General features: G+C 45.8%; 1 protein-coding gene across 1 annotated transcript in view; it reads right to left on the minus strand.

Moving 5' to 3' along the window:
• The window catches only part of LOC147898916 (endonuclease III homolog 1, chloroplastic-like), a 67,222-nt gene that overhangs the window by 19,110 nt on the left and 27,291 nt on the right, over nucleotides 1-20,821 (minus strand). The window contains exons 5-7 of the mRNA XM_087379248.1: nucleotides 11,239-11,330; nucleotides 10,980-11,117; nucleotides 10,752-10,865 (exon numbers count right to left, since the gene is read on the minus strand). Of these exons, the coding sequence (XP_087235374.1) occupies nucleotides 10,752-10,865; nucleotides 10,980-11,117; nucleotides 11,239-11,330 (344 nt within the window). The remainder of the gene's footprint in view (nucleotides 1-10,751; nucleotides 10,866-10,979; nucleotides 11,118-11,238; nucleotides 11,331-20,821) is intronic.

Here is a 20,821-nt window from a genome sequence, read left to right on the forward strand (position 1 = left end):
TGTTGCATGCAAATAATAATATATATTTGTTATGTGTGCACGTGTGTTCAGTAGGATTAGTCCACATATTATTATTTGCATGCAACAGCGCTAATATATATATATATATTCTCTGGTTGACCGGAGTCAATGCTCTTGATCATAATTAAGGGGGCTTTGACCAATGGTCGAGGCACCTTAATTGTGGCCAAGTCTCTTGAACCGAAGGTGGCACATCTCTCCAACCGAAGTTGGCACAACTTAGTTAACTGTAGTTAACCCTCTTGGCGCATACCAAGTCTCGTTGATCGAAGTCAACACTCTCTGACCGTAGTCAACTCTATGGTTCTCTGGTTAACCACAGTTAACCCTCTTGGTAATGAACCAAGTCTCCCCGACCGAAATCAGGTTTACTTGACCAAAGTCAAGTATCTTTGACCGTGGTCAATTCTTTGACCAATAAAAGAACTCTTTGACCATAATTGACACAAATGAAAACTCTTTAGTTATGATCAGATAAATGGTCAACTGTACTTTGACTTAGGATATTTACATTGTGATGACACTTCTTTGGGTTCATCACTTCCTTCCTCTTTTGACAGGCTTTCTTCTTTCTACATTCTTTTGCAATATGGGCCAGCTTGTCACAATAGAAACACTTTTGATCCCGATTCGTCTTTCTTTTATCACCATTGTCATAGAACGCCCCTTCTAGTAACGATCATCCTTGGGCTTTCTTTTTTCAGGCTTACCCTTGCCGCCTTTCCCTCTCACAAGGAAGGCCTCGCACCACCATAGCTCCATCGTGGGAGCAATAGAGGCCCAAGCTGCTCAGAGGTCGTTGGAGTAGACTGTTGTATTGTTGTGACAAACCTTTGAAGCTTCTAGGGAGAGACTCTAGCACAAGCATAGCCAACTGCCTTGTATCATTGTGTGGCCGATTGCAACCAATTGGTTCGTCACATTCTTGACCTTAGTGAGATGGCCATGGATCTTGTCTCCATCCTACATCCGCATAGTGAACAATAAAAATGGAGGGAAAGGATGCGTGATGTGTTATTTGTTTCATAAAGATCCCTTAAGATCTTCTAGGCCTCGCTGTGGTATCTGCAAGCTGGAAGTGGAGGATGACCACCCAATTGCAGTGATGACCACCCAACTGCAATGCTGTCGACTATCATGGAGAGTGCCTCCGCATTTATGTGTCCAATCTCACACTGCTACTAGGTCTGCCGGTGTCACGAATTTGTTGTCGGATCCATCACGTCCTTGGGCGTCATCTCGGTTCCTTTAGTAATCCCCCATACTAGCCTTGCAACTAAATTACTACATAGGTTCACCTTCCAAATAAGACAGTTAGCCCCATCCAATTTCCCACTTTCTCCAAAGTTAGGAATAGGCATGCGAGAGGCCATTGCAAGCAATTGAGAATGACCTAACAAACTTTGACCAGAGTACAACCATCAAATAGAAAAGTGAAATTACAGCACCTGACTGAATCGGAATCTCCTCCTTCCTAGAGGGACGCCTTTCTTCAGCTCATTGGAGCAAAACACAAGGGTATCACCCTTGTCTCTGATACCATGTTAGAGTTGAGGGTCTACTGAAGAAGTAACCTTATGCAAGCGAATAAACTTCTCAATTCTCTCTCTCTTCTCAATTATCTCTCTCTCACTCTTGACGCACACACACTCTGGGCCAACACTAAGAGAAATGAAGCAGAAGATAGAGAAGAAGCACTCAGATTTTATTCATCCACAGGCATCGGAAAAACCACTCACAAAGTGTGAACAAGAAACATCAGGCAAAGTGCTGGGAAAAAGACAGCTAGAAAGGGGGCTTCCCAAAAATCTAAGACGTGAGGTCGATTCATACTTAGGGGCAACGAAAACGAGGAAACAAGAAACGTGAATGGAAACATTTCGGGGTGTCTACAAGGGCTGAAACGGGGAAATGCCACGACATCAACGGGGGTTTAGAAAAAAGGATTTTGAGCTGAGCACATGCATACTATATACAGCCTACAACCTACCTTTAACTTAAAACATGGAGCATAACACATACCACAAGCTACAAAATTACAACTTTGAAGAAAGATCATAGTATAGAACTTAGACCTATCACCTTAGAAGTTGGAGCAGTGAGGAATAAATGACAAATATGAAATCAATGAGAAAGGCTAAATAGTAAAGATTGGCAAGTTACAAAATGCCAATATTGAATATATCGCTCAAAATTTCAAACTTCATATATGTCGAAACTTGAAAGTACAAAACCCAAAAAGCCTAGTTTATAAGCCTCAAGGCCATCTGCTACATCAATGATGATATGATCAAAATCTAGAATCCAAAAGCCTCAACCTCCTCCTCCTCCTCCTCCTCCTCCTCATCATCATCATCATCATCTGATGCCTCCTCCTCCGCCTCCCCCTCCTCCTCCTTCTCATCATCATCATCATCATCAGTGAGGGTGTCACTTTGTTGTGCACTTCCCTTGTGTTGAAACTCTGGGTCCACAACACAAACGCAGCTGAATGGGAGAGTAGTATTGGTTCCACCTGCTCACGGCCAAGTTCTCCAGCTCTCTCAACATTTGGGGATCTTTCTCTAACACTCTGATTGTTATGCTCTAGCCAAGATAGCATGACCTCGGAAAGATCGGTGGGCATTTTCTCTTAGATGACCGACTTCTGTAATATTTTATGTGCGTAAATGAAATCGTCAAGAGAAGTGACTGCCAAGGTCCTAGGTGAGGGTGAAATGGCATTGACTAGGTGGTTCTGAGTGCTAAGGCCTAGGTTCACCTAAATGTGCAATAATGCCAAGGGGCAAGTGGTTTTAAATGTGCCCCAAGAGAGGGGTAAATGGTGCACCAAGTGGAAAGGCTAAAATGATGACATTTGGCAAGGGGAACATCTAGGGAAATGAGGGTCTCGTGGATATGCATGAGGAAGAAAAAGGACGAATTAATTGAAAAACGTGCGATCCAGGAGAGTAGGCTGGGAGGAAATAACAGATGCCATCGCCCGGTCCTAGGTGAGGGTTGATAGTACCAGACTAGGTGGATCTAAGGCTAAGGGTCTAATGCAATAAATGTGCCTAGGGGCAAAGGAAACTAAAGCATCCCAAGAGAGGGGTGAAATGTTGCATTAGTAAGGCCCTATAATGATGACATATGGCATCTAGATCCATCTAGGGAGATGGGGCTTGTTGAAGCTAGAGAGAGATGAGAATGAGCTCTCACGTATGTTTTTTTTGGAATTCTCAGTTGGCTCTCACGTTTCAACAAGGTTGACTGGGTGGAACAATAGTGGTGCTTCTCCCGTGATTTGTCTGTAGTTAGAAGTTAGTGTGTTACATCAGCATGGGTGACTGATAATCTCGCTCGATCTCATGAGTGTGTGTTAGAGAATAGAGATTCTATCAATTGGTATCAGAGCTCAAGGCAAAGGAAGAGCGACGAGTTAGGTGACGGAAGGAAGGCTTGGAGCGCAGAAGTGACGCAAGGTGGTCAATTGCATCACCTGTTCGTGACGTGCGAGGGACGTGAGGATCGCTGGTTGTGACGAAGGCTGTACGTGACGGGAGCAGGTGGACGCGCATCTCCGGTTGATGTTCTGCAGTGACGATGTGGCGTGGTGTTGACGGGCACTTACGCTCATTTACGTAGGCCTCCCTCCATCAGAGCGATGTCCATCTATAAGCCTACAGAGATTCCGTCGGTTAACGAACTGTAGGCCTAGATATCCTGGTGGATTGACGAGGTGAGGAGAAACGGGCAACGTAGGAAGAGTCGCCATCGCCATCGCCTGCCAAGTTTCCGTGGCTAATTTACGTCATAGTTCCAGAAGGTCGCCGGTGAAACGACGCGCATCAGGGGCGAGTGACAACAGGATACCCATCGGTGGTAGCGACGATGATGAATCATTGATTGGACTTCCGCGGTTTTACCGTTTTTCTTTCCAGCCGTTGATGGGGCTGCTTTGTTTGGATATGACATCGGAGCTACATCAGGCGCTTTGGTATCTTTAACGGTGGAGGGAAAAGATCGTGGTTAGCCCAGGATGCTTAAAACCCGATCGTTGAACTCGAGATATATATAAAAAAAAGCGAACCAGAGATGAGTACGACAAGGGGAATCAATCAACATTTCGAGAAGAAAATCAGGGAGCACCTTCTTTCGATACAGCTTTTGCAGTTTTATATATGGTCCTGTTATTCCTGCACCGTAAAAGGAACGTTCAGAGTATTATATATTTGGGAGTTTAGTGTGCAGGAGAAAGAAAAACAGGAAAGCAAAATAGAAAAGAGGTGTATATATATTTTATTTTGGGTTCTAGAAAAGACTGGAAAAAAAAAAAAACCATTTTCCCTTTTGAAACTATGGAGGCAGAAGGACAAAATTCTAGGGTGAATCCTAGTGAGTCTAGAGCACGGTCTACGCAACAAATGTCACATCACACAGCACCTACTTTGATCGGTAGGATTTCGATATTAGAAGATGCTTTACAGCAGATTATGAACCAGCAGCTTCAAGTGAACGCTGGTCAGAATGAGATCAGGAAGATGGTGCAAGCCTTGTCAGCTAGACCGTCTAGAATTGATAAGGGCAAAGCTCCAGCAGAGCCAGAGCCCAGTATAAACTCATCAGAGCGCGCGAGGGTCAAAGTGCCTAATATCGCTAATTATAGACCGAAGAAGTACGCTGGTCGGATGACCGAGCGCAGTTCTGATGTGATCGAGGTCTGGTTACACAAGTGGGAAGAAGCCTTCGCCATTTGTGAAATCAGATCTGATCTAAAGAAAATCCGTGAGGCCACTCACCTGTTTATTGAGGCAGCGGATAGATGGTGGATAAAGCAACAGAAGGATCAAGTTGCTCCTACCACCTGGGAAGGGTTTAAAGCTGAATTTAAGAAACACTTTCTCCCACCTGATGAAGAGTCTCGAGCTTGGGATGCTTATAGAAATCTGTCAGACGAGTCTGTCGGTGGCAGAGTACACCGACAAATTCAGGGAATGTGTCATGAAAATAACAGACCCTCTCCCTATGTCGGTTCAGTTAAAAGACTATATCTATGGACTGAACGACAAGATCAAAATGGAAGTTCGGGCTAAATATGTGACTACATTAGATGAATCTATTGCAGTAGCCCTGAACTATGAGGATGCCAGAGGCAGATCTGGTGGATTTGTGCAGGCAGGGACTCAGTATGAGTACCCGAAAAAAGGGGGATTTCAGAGGAAATGGACTTCAAAGACAAGTGTCTCGCAGCCAAGTGGCCAAACCAAGCAGGTGAAGCCGGTTGAGGGACCAGTAAAAACAAATACCACCGTTGCGGTGAAAAGGAAAATAACTCCAATGGCAGCCCGGGCTTGGTCAAAGTCCCGGTTGACCCCTGAACAAAAAGAGAAAATGCCCACCGATCTTTCCGAGGTCATGCTATCTCGGCTAGAGCATAACATTCTTGCCACCGGGGTGTAAGGTGCACCCAGTATTTCATGTTTCTCGTTTAAAGAAATTTTTGCATATTGGTGACTCACTACTCGAAGGTGTGGTTTTGTTTCAGGAGATAGAGGATAATGCAAGACGCAAACCAACAAGAATCCTGGACCGAGGAACAATGCAAATACGAAATCGAAAGATACCCACGGTGTTGGTTGCATGGCATGGTCAGCCTCTATCGGAAACTACCTGGGAATCCGTATACCAGTTACGGAAAGTGTTCCCAGATTTCATCATCGAGGACGCTGATGCTTGAAGAGGGAAGGAATGTTATGCTCTAGCCGAGATAGCATGACCTCGGAAAGATAAGTGGGCATTTTCTCTTAGATGACCGACTTCTGTAATATTTTATGTGCGTAAATGAAATGGTCAAGAGAAGTAACTGCCAAGGTCCTAGGTGAGGGTGAAATGGCATTGACTAGGTGGTTCTGAGTGCTAAGGCCTAGGTGCACCTAAATGTGCAATAATGCCAAGGGGCAAGTGGTTTTAAATGTGCCCCAAGAGAGGGATAAATGGTGCACCAAGTGGAAAGGCTAAAATGATGACATTTGGCAAGGGGAACCATCTAGGAAAATGAGGGTCTTGTGGATATGCATGAGGAAGAAAAAGGACGAATTAATTGAAAAACGTGCGATCCAGGAGAGTAGGCTAGGAGGAAATAACAGATGCCATCGCCCGTGATCTGAGTGTGTGTTAGAGAATAGAGATTCTATCACTGATATTTTCTATCATGCGATCCATCCCCTGATATACTTTGCCAATATTAGGCTTATCTCCATCAACCTTTTTCAGCAACAACACAATCGTCTAACACAAAGCATACATGTGTGATGCATTAGCCCAAAAGCCATCGCTGCCTATACACAAGTCATAGACCAACAACCAAAGGGCCTGCCTATAAGTGGGCCATGCATCCCAATTTGGGCTTGCCACAACCTACTTAGGTGCAAGTCTCATTTCAATGAGTCTTCGAAGCATCAGATAATTGTATGCAAGCGTTGTCTCCGCATACTTCAAGAGCTCCTTGCTTGCAACCTTGCGATACAAGGAGAGAGAAAAATGATGATGTGTAATAAATGCAACTATCTCTCTTCCATTGTCAATACTATTTTTTACCCAAGGCAATTTGCCAATATCTTTCAACAAATTATTTAAACAATGGGCAATACAAGAACTTCACTGAATGTGAGGATGCTTTTGCTCCAATAATGCACCTGCAGCTTTGTTGGTATTTTCACCATATGAAACAAGCTGCACAACATCGGATGGCCCACATATTCCACTACATCTGCCCACATCTGCATCAAAACATTTGCTTTTTTTTTGCTGTACTCCACACTCTATGGAGTGTATGTAAAGAGAAGATCATCTACAATATGCCAAAATGCCCTCAAGTGAGCGACTCCGCACATTACTCCAACCATTTGCAACCAAAGTGACCCCACACTTATGCCATTTCTCCTTCACAGGCTGAATGGCTTCATAAACTGCCTTCACCTCATCCTCTCAAAGCTTTCCCCTCAATGCATCAAAAGTGGGAGGGATATATGTGGGCCAACATCTCCTTGAAATAAGTAGATCTTGCAACATTGAAACTAATCCGATCAAGTAAAAAAAAGGTCCATGGCTGAATCTACCTGTACCTTCTATTGTAAAGGGTTCCTTGCCTTCGTGCAGGTGGGAGAGGTGAAGGAGATGCACTAGGAGTAGAACCTGTAGCTCCAAGAACATGTGCACTCCCAGAAGAGGAAACTGTAGCGGAGGGAAGAGGAGTCCTTTTTGCCGTAGCCACATGAGACCCTGAAGTAGCTCCTCCACCTGTGGATGCAATATTCTTTAGTCTATTTACGGGAGGAAATGCTTCAACCTCTCGTGCCAACCTTGCTTTCTTTGCCTCGAAGACTACGCCACATAGCGTAATTCCCTCTCCCTTGATGCCAAGAAGATGGGCCTTCACCCTATCAGGGATCCCACCTCTTTTCAATCCACACCACCTAGACATGAACCTGCGACGAGCGCCTCCTTTCTTGCTGTTATAGGAACCCAGCAGATCAACTTGACTCCACCGAAAATCTGCTTGGGTGAAGTCCGCCTTGGGAGAAGCCTCAAGGATGGCTTCTTGAAGCCATGGAGGATTGAAAGAGGGCTGAAACTAGAAAGAGGGCTGAAGGGCTGAAAGGGAGGGCTGAAACTTGAACAAAGGGGGCTAAAAGAGGACTGAATAGAGAGCGGAAAGAGAGGGCGGAAAGAGAGGGCTGAAGGAGGGTTGAAAGAGGGCTGAAAGAGAGGGCTGAAGGAGTAGCAGCTGAGCTATAAAGAAGGGCTGAGGGGAGTGGATGATGGAGGGGGGCTGAGCCAGCCTGTAGGAGAGAAAGGACTCCCAAGGAGTGAATGGGGCTGAAGGAGGGCTAGAAAACCCTCAAAACTCCAAGAGTGTGAGGCTGAAGGGGTGGAGGGAGTGAAAGATTGCAGAAAATGAAAACGCGGAGAGAGAGAATACCCATTGGCGCAAATCGCGATTTAGAATGGAGCATGTGTTACTTGAAACGGCCCGTTTCAGGGTCCCTAAACGCGTTTCAGACTGGCTTAAATGTTTCAGACAGCTGTTTCAGGGGGCTGAAACGTTTCAGCCCTGAAACGCCATTTCTGGCTGGGGGTTTTTCCTGAAACGCGTTTCGCGGCGCGTTTCATAACTATGGGCCAAAAAGGCTGACTCTGTTCTGCTCCTACATGCCTTCTGTCAAGGGATTCTGTGTGATTTGAACTGAGCCAACTAAGACTCCTTTTTTATAGGCAGCAGGCACCTGACCAGGCCAACCTAGTCAATAATTTTTACCAAAACAGACCCCAGCTGACCTGGGTCTGTTAAGCTCGACCAACATCCAGGTCTGCCTATCTGTATATACCCCACCTGTTCCCAGGCCATGCCAGGCCTATAAATAGACCTGTCCCAATACTGCAAGGCTGCTGCAGGAGTGCTGCTGACCTGCGCAATGTTCCAAACACCCGCGTGCTGCACACTGTTCCAAAGACTGTACCAGCCCGTACTGCAAACCATGAACCAGGTTGTACACTAGGCACAATTCCAGGTAAGTCTCCACACTAACTAGGGCAACTTAACCCTCAGCCTGCTCATATGGGACTCACAAATGGATCAGTGAACTTTTCTAACAGGCCTCGATGAAGAAGATCTCCATTTAAGATACTCATGTATGTTGGTTGATAAAGAGGTAAGATTTTATAACGTTGTAGAACGAGCATGCATGGTTCTTAAGGGAAAGTCTCGATGCCTCATGAGTCATGAATCATGTGAATTGACTCATGAGGCAATTAGGGATCCCCTTAGGGACAGCTGCCTCAAAGGTTGTATGTATTTGTTGTGTCTTATTTCATTAAAAACTAGCATTTAAATTGAACTGCAAACAACAAAGAGCTAAGAACGCTGCCAATAATGGAAATCCAAAAACTAGAGTCATGATTGCCAAGCTCCAAAGTTCGGATGACAAAAATTGCAAGAATTCAAGAGTCAAAGTAAGTCACGTGACAAAAACTGAAAATATATGACTCTTAACAAGAGAATAGAAATTTCACATAGTGTAGGAGCCTAGACTTAATCAAATTTCGTTCTTTCTTAGTCTCACAGCAAATAAAGGGATGATTGCTTTTCAAAGAGGATGTAGAAGAGATCACCCTTCCCATGCAAAAATGTTTTAGTTTTTTTTGGGGAGGGCCGGGCGGAGGGAGGCAGGGAGGGGGAAGGGGGGTGGGGGATAGCAGAGATGCCTCTTACTGTACAAGGCGTCTTGTATGTCTCGCTTTTATCCAGATGCTGGGAAGAAAAAAAATCTTTGGTAAAAATTTAATGATCATGGTGAGCCTGTGGTGATTCAAGGAGCCTCGTGGGATTGTTATGTTTTGCTTCATTTAAATTTTCAAGTCAAAAGTGTAGAATTGGGCTAAAATGGATTATTAACTATTTGAAGGGTTGCAAATCCACTTCCCCCTAATGGGCTGGACCTCGTTCTGAACAACCATCACTAAGCATAGATGCCTTGTGTAGCTCAGGTAGCTGGACAACAAGTATACGGTGGCACGGGACACTGTAGCTTATTGTTGTGCCTATGATCAGGAGGAGTAATGTGCTTCTTATGGAGCGGTGGGTCAAGAACATCCTAATAGAAGCAAACGGAAAAATCCATCTCCATCAAGGAAATTTCCTACCTCAATTTCTGCATCAACAGGGCAGGCAACTGAGTTGCAGCAAAGCCGAGGCCCGAGAAGGGATAGGGAACAGGAGAAAAGTGCATAGACAATAGAATAATGATGCAAGCAAGGACAAGGAAGAGAGGCAAACAGCAAGGTGGAAGGCAGCAAGCAAGAAAAGAGAGTAGAGACATGCAAAGAGGGAGAAAAAAATTAGGGAGAAGGGTTGAAGAGCTCAAATGAGATGTGGGGGCAGGAGGGTAGTGTCAAACAATGAGCAGGAAGACAAAATGAGTATTTCATCTTAATCTCGCCATATAAGCAGTTCCAAGCACAAAACTTGGGGAAGGTACCTGATAGGGAGCAGACTGCTAAAAATATTGCCACAACATCAGCAGCCGCAACTTAGACAGAAACTTCACAAGGTGAAAACCCACACGTCCACTAACACACCAAATACCACATTATTGCCATAAAAACTGTATGCAGCATATGTGTTGCTTCCAGACCTATATATTCTTTGACAGAAAGTTCCTGTCTTGTGAAAAAATTAGCTCTTTTCAGCTGCAACGCTTTCAAGAAAACCAAAACTGGAAGTAAACTTGCCAGCTACTTACAACAGAACTGTTGGATAAAATGGCCAGAATATACATAAAGAAAAACGGAAAGGAGTCTTAAAGTTTAAAAACAAATGGGAAGTAACAAAGCAAAACAATATCTGGCCTGATTGACAAAAGAAGGCCAATCCATGCCCAAATTTATTGAGTCAATTGCATTTTTAACAAGCATATATATATCCCCTCCTGTCCCATAAATATTTAGACAAGTGCTCACCTGCAGAAGTCCTGTGGAGTTTGATTGTCCAACCCAGCCAAGCCAGTTGGCAATGCATTGGACGTGAGTATGCACACATCGTAAGTAACAAAGCAAAACAATATCTGGCCTGATTGACAAAGCTAAACAAAAGAAGGCCAATGCATGCCCAAATCTATTGAGTCAATTGTATTTTTAACAAGCATATATATATCCCTTCCTGTCCCATAAATTTTTAGACAAGTGCTCACCTGCGGAAGTCCTGTGGAGTTTGATTGTCCAACCCAGCCAAGCCGGTTGGCAATGCGGTGGACATGAGTATCCACACAGATACCTTGAACATTCTCCCAAGCAACATTCATAATCTGCAACAATTTAATATTTAATAGAACAAAATTGCCACCTTTATTTGCCTAATTACTGTGTTTCCCCCCCATTTAAAAATGAATCGCTCATCCCACAGCTCATTTGAGACTTACTAGGTAAGCCATCTTGGGACCTATTCCAGGAAGAGCGAGAAGGTCTTGTAGATTGTTTGGGATGTCTCCACCATATCTGTCCTGACACAATGCTGCTAATTTCTTCAAGTAGCCCGCCTTTCTTGAATAAAACCCAACCTTTCATGATCCAAAAAGAAGACATAATTCTTGCTTCCAAAGAAACAAAAATGACAGTACACCTGCAGATGAAATATTAAAGGATCCAAGTTCCAAACTTTAGCATTACACTACACCTTACCGGGTATATAAGTTTACTGATGGATGTTTCCGTTGATCTTGCAATACCTTCAACGGATAAAATGCCTTGTTTCTGAAGCCTTTGCACTGCCCCTGATTACCAACATCAGGGGTTCAGAAAGTACTTCGCAACTCTCTTTGCAAAATATATTTGGAAACCTTCTTTCGGAAAGTTCTATGTGCAGAGCATGTGAGTGAAAATACAGCCTGTTAATTTGAAGTAGCCTCTATCTGAAGAAATTACCCATTCTATGATAGAAAATAGATTATCAAGAAGTTCACAGTATGATTTGTAGTTAAACATCATTGTCAGAGACGTTATGACAGAAATTACAAAACAAATCCATTCAACCCAACCATCAAGTAAAAAATTGAATTCACACCATTCAAGAAACAAATCAAGGAAAATGAAATATATGAATTTGCTATAGGTCCCTCTCTTTTCTTTTCTTTATTTTCATCCTTTTAATCATCTTGGTGTAAATCTTTTCACCAAAAGTATGTGTCTATGTATGCAAGTAGCTACATATATAGCTAGGTGGATATATATAGGTATGTGCGTAGGTATGTAGGTGTGTACATATGTTATTATGGAGGATGTACTTGTGTATGTAATGTAGGCATGTTCGTGTTTTATGTATGTACATGTGTGTCTACGTATGTACGTACGTACAAAGGTAACTAGGTGTGTAAGCCCCTAGAAGCGAATATTGATTACCTCTGTCCGAAATGCTACTAATTCAAATAATTGAGAGGGGAGCTCTTCTCTAATAACAAAGTGTGGAGATGCATACAATGCAAGCCGAAATATAACCTTTGGGAGGAACAGTCCAACACATGCAAGACCAGACTGTCCAAATGCAACACAAAGGGACAATGCCAAGTCACATCCAAAACAGCTGATGTAGACACGTACAAAACCCAAGGGAAAATCATCCCTGCTCATCTGGCTCAGAAAGAGCTTGGAGTGGAGGCTGAAAAGAAAAAAACCGAGGCTCAACTAGCAAGCTTGGCTGCAAAAGTAGCTGAAGCAAATACGATGATAGTAAAGGCAGGCCCAACGTCGTATGCACATTGCTTCATAACATCTCGGCTCTCCTACAAGGGACCCAACTGTATGTTGGAGAGGACTTCACTTCAAAAGAGTAAGAAGACCACGGGAAGCGCTTTGAAGCACGTAAGAACCCTCAACCTAGACTAGGCTCAACCAACAAGGGGAGTCCACTAAAATTGTTAAGGGCTTCATGACCCATGGGATCATGAGAACCCTTGATGCCTTGATGAAGGATTCACCATGGGGCGTTCAACAAAACTCAAACTCTCCTCCTGGACATGCGCCTTTTGTTACCTTCCGGCATCCTCTTCAAGAATGCTATCGTTCAATCCTTGATTTGTGGAGATAGCTGTCTCAAAATCATGTTGGGTTAGAGCTTAGAATGTCATTAAATCATCCCTCAACGAATAGGCTACATGGGCTTTTGTAACCTAGTAGCCCTAGCTTCCACTCCCAAGGCCGTGGTCTTTGAGTCTAGACCAGCTATTTGCTCTCGCACTACCTCCATCACTTTCTTTTTCTTGACCTCCGAGCTAACACTCATGTCATGTGTATCCCCTTCTCTTTGTTGGACACTGGTATGCTTGGTCATCTTTTAACTAAAATTTCTCAGTCTCACCCCTTATTGCTTCTCCTTAATTTTTGCATTAGCAATACTCAAGCAAGAAATTGTGGAGAACTTCCCTCTTCCTCAGAGCTTTCTTCGATGCCACGGGTGATAGTTTTGATGACAGATCGGTATCGCATAGGCATGCTTTGGTTGCCTTTGAAACTATGTCCTTTGAAAGTCAGCAAGAGCTTAGATTGCTTTGCTCCTTCAAATGTCCCCTACGAGATGAAAGCTAAGAAGAAGACAATGTCTTGTTGGATGAGTTGTCTGCTAAGTCAATCGCACCATCTTTTGACTTGAGGAGTTAATTGTCAATTGATTTACCTTCTTTTGTTGATCTTGTCAAAAAGTAATGATTGCTCCTATCATATGTACTACCTCATCCATACTAACTTGAGATGTAGGTTTCTCCACCCCATCTTTGCTATTATGATCATATGTATTGCACCACATGCAGTTGTGATAGTGTCTTACGCACTTGCACTTGCACTTGCAAGAGGCGACTTGATCGCCACAAATTGGTATCAAAGCACACTGACGTCTCTGTGGGAGGACATGTGGACTGGATGAATTCAATTAGTTCCATAATACTTGGAGTTTTGAATTTGGGATCTGTTGCACGCTTGGGATGTTTGATTGCCTAGTGATTGGATGCATATTCGCCATATAAAGTTGAGTATTGCAAGGTGTGCAAGATATTGGAAGTCTGTGGGCAATGGTTTGCCTGTGGTGCAGCTTTCAAGAGACCTTGTAAATTGTAATCAGCCTCTTGGCTTTATAAGAATATTAAAGAAATACCGTAAGGGGCGCCAGTGTTTGGGGCCAATTGGTGTCTTTGTTTTTGAGTAGGAGCGCTCTAGCTCCCTGTGATTTAATCTGTGGTGATTGATAATTTCATTATTTGCTGTGTATGATGTGGTTAAAGTGGGTTCTACCACACTTTGATTAGTGAAGGCTGGTTTCAAAGATCTTCAAACATGGAAAGATATTTTGAGCGAGAGATGAAAGTGGAATGGAAAATTTCCTATGTCGACCCCTTCGGATTGGGAGTCCGGCCAATACAACAGGTATCTTGCCTTATGACACGCAAGATTCAGTAGTTGAATGCCAAAATAGGAATTTTAGAAGATGCTTGTAACAAATTATTATGCAACAATTATAAGCAAACAAAAGTCAAGAAGAGTTAAAAAAAATTTTATGCATACATTTGTTGAAGTGTGTTCTAGGGAGGATAAAGGTAAAGAACTAGCAGAACCAAAGTTTGGTGTCCATACGCAAGAAAACATAAAACTAACATGGCCTAACATAGCAAACTATATGCTTGATAATATAAAGGCCCAAGAATTTTGATATATGAAGGCCTAACATAGCAAACTATATGCCTAATAAATATGAAGGCCCAAGAATTTTCCAAGGTTGGCTTCATAAAAAGGGACAAGGCTTTTGCCATTTGTGATGTACATAATGACATTATGGAAATCCGCGAGGCCACTCACATGTTCACTGAGGTAGCACATAGATGGTGGATCAAGCAAAAGGGCGGTGTTGCTTGCGTTACTTTGGAGAACCTCAAGATGGAGTTCTAGAACATTTTCTCTCTTGATGAAGCATCAAGAGCGTGGGATGAATAGAAGTATGTCACACGAAAGAATTAAAAGAATATACCAATGATTCAAAGAAATTATAATAAGATTCTTGACCCATTATCACAATTTGTTCCAGTCAAAGATATATATTTTCTACTTGAATGAAGGTAAGTGGGCGATCCAATAGCAATTGCATTGAATTATGAAGATTGAGAATCAAAACCAATGGTTTTGTGCCTCTCGGGGCTCAGAACGAGTACCCACAGAAACCTATGTTTGTGAAGAAGTTTGTAAAGAAGTGAAGCAATCAGCTACCTTCAACAATAAGCGAGATATACCTTTGTAAGACTAGAATATATCCAATCATACAAATTTAGAATTATTGTTATTCTAAAGTCCAAAAATTTACACAGAAAAAAAAAACAGAAAACGAAAGAGAAGAAAAAAGAGGTAACAAAAACTTTTTTAAAAACAAAAGGAAGACATACTTAGCAAGCAAAGCAACACTTATGGTCGTCATCAATGCCCAAGCATAAGCATAAGCAGCTATATTGCGTTTCTAATGACCCGCGGAGTCTCTTGGGCAAACCAATGCTTACTAAAATACGTCAAATAAACAAAAGAGAAAGAAAACAAGAAATAAAGAAGAAAGGAAGAAGGTGACAACGCAAAAATAAACAAGCAAATCAAGAGACAAAATCTTTTAAAAAACAGGAATAAAATCAAAATCAATCTCTCTCTCGGGAGAGCTAAGGATCATGATGGATTGCAAGCGGAGTATGTAATCCATGGGATTGATGCCTTAGATTTTGTTCTTTCCCGTCTCTTCAATGAGTCTGTTTGTACAGGCCTACCACAGTCCTGGTTAGGCAATACCATAGTACCTATCCACAAGTCGAGGGACCCTATGGAGCCGTCGAATTACAAGACCATCATGATTGGACACGTTATGGCCAAGATCTATGCATCAGTTTTGGAAAGCCGTATAAATGACCACGCCGAGACGACAAGACTCAGAGCCAGAGGGCAGGCTAGATTTCGCAGGGATCATTCGACACTTGACCACATCCTCACACTCACGGCACTGGTAGAGGAGGCGAAGTCACAAAGGCAACGGCTTTATTGTTGCTTCGTGGACTTCAGGAAGGCATTTGACACAGTTCCGCGATTCAGATTGTTTCAAAGGATTCGTCAGATGGACTTCAGTGGAGAGATACAGTGGGCTATCATGGCTTTGTATGAGAGGGTCACTGGTCGGGTTCGGACACGTGAGGGGCTCTCAGAGGACGTATGCAGCACGATTGGGGTGAAGCAGGGTTGCCCGCTCTCTCCTACTCTCTTTGGATTATATATTAATGAGCTAGAGATGTTTGTACAGATGACAGGCGGTGTGGGCTCTACTCTCTCAGGATCCTCCATTCCTATCCTCCTGTATGCGGACGATGTGGTTCTCATTTCCTCTACTGCTCAGGGCCTCCAGGCACATATTGAGGCACTCCATGGGTTTTGCCACGACAGGGGGTTGACCGTAAACCTTGGCAAGACCAAGGTTATGGTTTTCAAAACCTCTGATCGTATTTACAGCACGGATGAGTTTTGCTTCACTTATGACGGACAGCCCATTGAGCTTGTTAGAGAGTACACTTATTTGGGGGCAATTTTCAGGGGACCGGTCTTCACCATGACATATGCAACACGAGATAGGATTAGTAAAGGGTATGCTTCGTTGGCTCATCTTGAGCGTCAGTGTTTTCAGTCCCACTTTCAGCATCCCGATACGAAATCCTTGCTTTTTGATACATTGGTGAGACCAGCTGCGATGTATGCAGCTCCTTTCTGGGCAGGAGACCTCGGCGCTGCAGATCGAAGACGAGTAGAGAGGTTACAGATCATCATGTTCTCTCGGCTCATTAGGGCCAAGGCTACAGTTCCGCATGAGATCATACTAGCAGAGTTTGGAGCTACTCCCCTTGCATTGGATGCAGCGTTTCAGTCGGTCATGTATTTGCACAAGGTTAGGGAGTTTGGAGACTCAGCAGCAGGCAGAGCTAGGTTGCCATGGTTAGCACTTGCATCTTCTATGGAGTTGGCACGATCTGGGGCCCGATACTGCTGGTACTTCAGACTCACTAGGTGGCTCACATCTCTTGGACTAGACATGGATAGACTGCCTCCCTTCCGATACAGCATAGATGCCCCTCATCTCGAGTTGACTCACCACGAGCTTAGCCAGGTCACGAGAGCAGACTTGCTGCAGCTTCATACGTATCGCACTTGGATTTATCCCACGCAGCTTCCGACGAAGATGGCCACATATCGTGACCACTTCCTTTGGATCTCAGAGGATGGATTTGTCATTCCACCAGGCTATACAGGTATCCACATGTCCCACTCACTGAGGATTGCCCTTGGCCAGCTTAGAGTCTCTTCGCATCAGCTCGAGATAGAGACTGGTAGGATGCGACGCATGGAGGATGGACGGCGACCAGGCCGAGAGACCAGGATCTGCCCTTGTTGCACCATGGGAGAGGTGGAGTCAGAGGAGCACTTCATTTGCAGATGCCCGCTATATTATGAGCTCAGAGGTAGATTCCACTGTCTCTTCACGGATGGCTTTGGACCTCTCTCACGAGTGATGGACTACGAGGATCAGCATTGCCTAGCTCTTTATGTCAGGGAGGCCACTATGCTTCGACGAGACTACCTCAGAGACCATCAGCACAGGCCGGAGCGTGATAGAGCCCAGCTTGATAGAGCTCAAGCACACGCTATACCAGAGGACAAAGACCAGGAGGAGCACGAGGAGGTTAGAGCTCACACAGGACACATGCCTCCACCCTGTGGATGTACATATGAGATGGTTTGTAGACGCCACAGGATCTTGTTACATAGGGGACGTACTCGCCGCTTCATCTCCAGACGATCCAGGATGATGGCAGCTTTTCGGAGGAGACTTAGTCATGGAGATCTCGCCCCACCAGCCGCTCACCTCACCTTTGCTCAGATTTGTACTCTCATAGGAGGAGGCAGAGTCGATGGACGGGATTTCCAGTATTATTTTGGTTCTCAGACTCCGTGACACCTGGACTTGTATCTTTGCATTGGCATATTGTACTCATCCCCCCATTTTGCACCCAGGGGCGGTTTCCTTGCATCTAGTTTACTTTGTATTTAGGCTCAGATTTGACATTATGTACTTTCACTTGCATTGTATTGCGTAGCACTTAGATGATATTCGACGATGCCTCTTCTTTGTGGCACGTTGATTTTGTGCTATCTTGTATGCAGAGTTCTTGATGTCCCATGGGCCCATTTTGGTCTTTAGTGGACAATAATACACTTTCTTTCTTTCTTTCTTTCTCTCCCCCATCAGCATTGGCACACAAATTGAGGCTGATGGCATTCATTTGAAGGTCGTACGGATATCTCACGCATCCCAAGGCGCGTTGATTAGTCGTATGGATTGTACAAACCATTCGGGCACGCTATATGAGGCTGTGTATGGAGCTGCTGCTGCTGTATAGAATCGCTGCATGCCACCCGAGATTGATTCCTGGCTGTACGGATCAGTTAGCACGCATCCCAAGGTGTGGTTATTGCTGTATGGACTGTTTTCACACAGCCCAAGGCTGTTTTGGCTGTTTGTACGGCCCATTACACTCCCCAACGCTTTTTGCTAGCTGTACGCTCTTCCTCTCCAGCCCGTGATCCTTCTGCTCTCTCTCTCGTTCAGAACATTCTCTCTCAGTATAGGCAAGAGCTAGTATAGGCAAGAGGTAGCACTAAGCTGCTGCTCCTCCCCAACCTTTGCTGCCTCCCCTCCCTCTCCCTCTCTCTCCCTCCCCTCGCAGCGGCTCCCCTCTCCCCCTCGCAGCTCACCTCTCCCCCTCGCAGCCCCTCGCAGCTCACCCCTCCCCCCCCACAGCCCCCCTAGCAGCTCACCCCTCCCCCCCTCGCAGCCCCTCACCCCCCCCTCGCAGCTCACCCCTCCCCCCTCGCAGCCCCTCGCACCCTCGCAGCCCCCCCTCGTAGCCCCTCCCCCCCCTCGCAGCTCCCCCCCCCTCGCAGCTCCTCCCCCCCCCCCTCACAGCTCCTCCCCCCCCCCCCTCGCAGCTCCCACCTCTCCCCTCGCAGCCCCCCCCCCCCCCCCTCGCAGCCCCTGCCCCCCCCCTCGCAGCTCCCCCCCCCCCCCTTCCCCCCCCGCAGCTCCCCCCTACCCCCCTCCCAGCCCCTCGCCCCTCCCAGCTCCTCCCCCTCGCAGCGGCTCACCCCGCTCAGACCCTCCCCCTCGCAGCTCAGCCGCTCAGGCCCCCCACCCCGCTCACCCGCTCATCGCGCATTGGCAGCGCTCGCCATCTCCCGCTTTTCAATGCCGCCGGTTTCCCGTTTCCCGTAATTAAACATGGCCGACATCGTCGAGCATGTTACAGAAGGAGCAACAGCAGCAACATCAATGGCCTCCACGACCGACATGCTGCACTATAGTAGAAGAGGACTTGCATCCTCTTCAAAGGACAGAGCAGTACCCGCACTTGCCGCACTCCCAGTCGCAGGTACACCGGTTTCAGCTCCACTATCTCATCTTCCGCCCAGCGCAGTGCCCGCACTTGCCGCACTCCCAGTCACAGGTACACCGGTTTCAACCCCATTATCTCATCTTCCACCCATAGCCACCTTGTACCCACAGTTTTTTTCACCCCTCCCCTCTCAGGTCCCTTCTTCTCCTACCCCTTCTCCAACTTTAGCCTTCCCCTCCTCTCCATCCTCGGTACCCGCTTTCTCTCCCCCTCTCCAGCCTTCTCCCTCATCCCCGCTACCCACCTTACCGGTTTCCCCCCTTTCTCCCTCTCTTTCTCCTTCCATGCCTTGCACTGTTTGTCCTTGCCAGCACATCCTACCAGAGCTTCAGCACTTTCAGACCCACCTCCAAGATGCCCTTCAGATGCTTCACAGGAAGGACGAGACCATTGCTCTACTTACAGCTCAGGTTGCATCTCTTACTGATCGAGTGACACAGCAGGACCGGGAGATCTTGTCTATTAGAACAGATCTTCAGGTCTTACAGGCGACTCATAGGACTCTTGCTGGAGAGATTCATGGACACACAGAGCGAGTGCAACAGATCGAGACTCGCGTTCAGCACTTAGACACATCTCCCACTACAGCAGTAGCAGCGGTTGAGGAGCGTTTGACCTCCCTTCAGACAGAGGTCCAGAGAGCCACAGAGTGGGTGGATGTCGTCCGCCGTCAACCATCACAGCCTCAGAGATCGACTGTATCAGCTACATTGGCCGAGTCACAGCAGAGGGCCACAAAGGCCCTCAACATTCGCATTCATGGTATCTTGCCCTCGGAGACAGAGTCCACGATGACACAGGCTGTGACCTTTGTCTCTCAGACATTGGGAGTACAGGATCATGGCATAGTAGGAGCATATAGAGTCGGGAGAGATCGTACTAGAGAGCAGCCTCTCATTATCAGATTCAGAGATGCCCAGGCACGTCTAGCTGCCCTCAGGAGGAGAGGGACACTCAGAGACCACCCACAGATTTCCATGGACGAGGATCTGACTCAGATACAGGTTGAGGAGCGCAAGGCGCTCATGCCTCAGAGAGACGCAGCCCGAGCTCAGGGCAAGTGGGCAGTGATCAGGGATGGCAGACTCATCACAGGCACCTTGAGGCGTGCTCCCACAGTGCCTAGGGATGACAGACCAGCAGATATGGCCCCACCTCCACCTCCTGCTCCGACCGCCTGACGGGACAGGGCTCATGGGACACACCACCTGTCAGATAGTCTACGCATCGCTATATGGAACTGCAATGGTTCTTTTACAGCACAGCCAGGCAATCTACGGGGGGCTTTCTTTGGGAGAGATATCATCTTTTTCACAGAGACACACGAGAGTCCAGAGAGACCTTTGCCACAAGTGACAGGATATACATGGAGATCTGCCTTCAGACAGCACACTCGAACATTTGGAGTGAGAGGATCTGGAGGAGTGGCCATTTTGTACAGAGAGCATCTCGATCGGATCATCACAGTGGAGAGAGCGGATTCACATGCCCGATTCTTGTGGGTACGCATCCACCGCAGAGCCCCTCAGCGAGATCTCTTTATTGCAGTTTGCTACTTCCCCCCGACGCAGTCGTTTTATTCTTCCACTGGACCAGGCCAGTCCATATTTGAGGATCTCTCAGCGGACATTGCAGATTTTTCACATCGCGGAGAAGTCATCCTCTTAGGAGACTTCAACGCGAGGACCTCAAACAGACAGGCCCTCACTTATGACTTCATGGAGGATCCGGTCATACTTCCGGCATCTCACAATGAT

The sequence above is a fragment of the Dipteris shenzhenensis genome, chromosome 9 (assembly GCF_047967505.1).
Source record: "Dipteris shenzhenensis isolate YYH24624 ecotype China chromosome 9, Dip_SZ_1.0, whole genome shotgun sequence".
Taxonomy (NCBI): Eukaryota; Viridiplantae; Streptophyta; class Polypodiopsida; order Gleicheniales; family Dipteridaceae; genus Dipteris; species Dipteris shenzhenensis.